The sequence below is a fragment of the Cydia fagiglandana genome, chromosome 2, assembly GCF_963556715.1.
Source record: "Cydia fagiglandana chromosome 2, ilCydFagi1.1, whole genome shotgun sequence".
Lineage (NCBI taxonomy): Eukaryota > Metazoa > Arthropoda > Insecta > Lepidoptera > Tortricidae > Cydia > Cydia fagiglandana.
The window spans coordinates 10,010,001-10,012,109 of NC_085933.1; the positions used below are offsets into that span (position 1 = coordinate 10,010,001).

A 2,109-nucleotide genomic window follows, 5' to 3' on the forward strand; every position below is an offset into this window, starting at 1 on the left:
CATCTTTTATTTTATTATCTTATTTGTTTTCATATCTTTACTTTAGCGTGGCTCTTCTCTTCGTTCGCAGTTTTCTTATTCGGGGAATATTTTTACAATTGCGTTTGTGGACACGGACCAAGGCACATGCTATGTTACCGCGCATAGTTCATTCTACTATTTCAACCCGAGCCAACAATTCCAGCCTGTGTGTGGACTGTGCACCATAGGTCTAAGCCTATTATTCTCGACATCAGTCTGAGCGTGAGCAGTACACCAGAGGCCTGAGCCTGTTCCTGCTAAACCATTCGACAACTCTCTTTGTATATTTCTCTAGATTAAATTATTGCCCGTAGCCTCTGTTCCTGTCTGGTACCAGTAGGGAACACATAGCCTGCTAGGAAGTTTTTTTATTAGTTTAAAAGGTAGATTTCGGTGACAGTGCTTATTAAAAATTACCTATATTATTACTTAGCTGATATCGGTGGCACGGTGCTTATTAAAAATTACCTATATTGTTACTTGTTGATTTCGGTGGCACGGTGCTTATTAAAAATTACCTATATTGTTACTTAGCTGATTTCGGTGGCAGTTACCTTTTTTTTTTAAACTATCAAGGCAAGGTGTTTATCCTTTTAAATTGTAAATAAAACGTTTTATCTCGTGGCAATTTTGGTATATTTTATTTTAGTACTAATTTTGCTACAGTATGTATTATTATTACTGATCGTAAGTATTGTTTAGATGAAATGGTTATTCAAAAATGTATTGGTATTATTAAGAAACCCTCTGAAACAAATAAACCTACAGTGTGTTGCAGAGAATGGATTTTAAGAAAGCTCATTAATCTTATTGTACCTATATAATAAATTAAAAAAGCTTTGACAAGCTTTTAAAAGAGAATTTCTTAAAAAGAAATTACAGTCCAATAAAAATCTCATTATTGAAAGTTTTGAGTTAATTCCATGGAGCTCAAACTCAATGAAGTCACATTATTTTATCAGAGATCCTGAAGTTTCTCTGTCCATCTTTGTCTCCACCATAGAATTAGCTGGATTGTACCATATTATATAATTGACAAATTTTAGCTCAATAGGACAGCACCAAGATAGTGAGGTACATCAAAACAAAGTTAAATACATACAACAAGGTCTAATACATAAATAGAAAAAAATGTATGCATCCTATCCTATACCTATTGTAACCTGTAGTATTATTGATTTGGAGTGGACCTATATTTAAAGAAGATAAAAACTAACCTCTTTATTGGTCAATCCTTTGATTTGCAAAACTTCTGCTGTGCCTAAAAAGCTAGTAAGATCTTCTCGCTTTACGCTGACTTCTCCATTGTACATAAATTGTAACAGATCCCTCATGGCTTTGTGTGTAACATCTCTCAAGACAACTGCAACAAATCTCAATATAATGCGAGCTATCAGAATTATAAAAGTAAATAAAACACTCTACCGAGAAACATACTGTTTTGAATACACAAAGTTTGTCTATAAATAAAATTTAACTTACTAATTGGATGTTGACACGGATTTACTTGGAACATCTTCTTGAAATAAGGCGAACATATCGATAAAATTACTTTGTGAGCCTGTAGTAAGTGGCCGTCTACCGCAATAGTTACATCCACAAATTCACCGTTTCCTAATAAGCCGGCGAATCCTTTTGTTAGGTTTCCATGAAAGTTGTTCCAAGACAATGAGAATTGTTGATCCATTTTTATCTCGTTTCAAATTGCATCTGAAATACGAATGGATAATTACTATACTCCATGGACTTAAATTATCATATATCAAGTTGTAAAATGGTATTTACTCTTCCCCGGCAGTATTCGCAATCTAATTTAGCAATTTTAATTTGCGAAGCAAACTGTCATCTCCGTAGCGCGTCGGTAGTCAGTCGTGAAGCTTTGATTATGCTTTTTGCTTTGTCTGTGGTAAATAATTTAAACCTCGTTTGCACTACAAGGTGAGTCGACCAAATGTCCAGACGGAACAATTTTTCGCTCAATCTGATTAAATTGTCAATTCTGTCAACAATCTGCCTTAGATCATTTAATAAGCGGAGTCGCCTTTTAGCCCCCATTCGCACGACAGCTTTTTCAACGCGCGTTAAAAA

At 34.6% G+C, this 2,109-nt stretch overlaps 1 protein-coding gene across 2 annotated transcripts in view; it reads right to left on the minus strand.

Moving 5' to 3' along the window:
- The window catches only part of LOC134675724 (transcription activator GAGA-like), a 4,860-nt gene extending 2,964 nt beyond the window's left edge, over window positions 1-1,896 (minus strand). Inside the window, exons 1-3 of one of the 2 annotated variants that reach the window (XM_063534042.1) lie at window positions 1,807-1,879; window positions 1,504-1,731; window positions 1,239-1,384 (exon numbers count right to left, since the gene is read on the minus strand). In XM_063534042.1, the coding sequence (XP_063390112.1) occupies window positions 1,239-1,384; window positions 1,504-1,708 (351 nt within the window). In that variant the 5' untranslated portion in view covers window positions 1,709-1,731; window positions 1,807-1,879. Of the gene's footprint in view, window positions 1-1,238; window positions 1,385-1,503; window positions 1,732-1,806 lie in introns of both variants that reach the window. The other variant, XM_063534036.1, reaches the window with a different exon arrangement.
- Window positions 1,897-2,109: the final 213 nt, after the last annotated feature.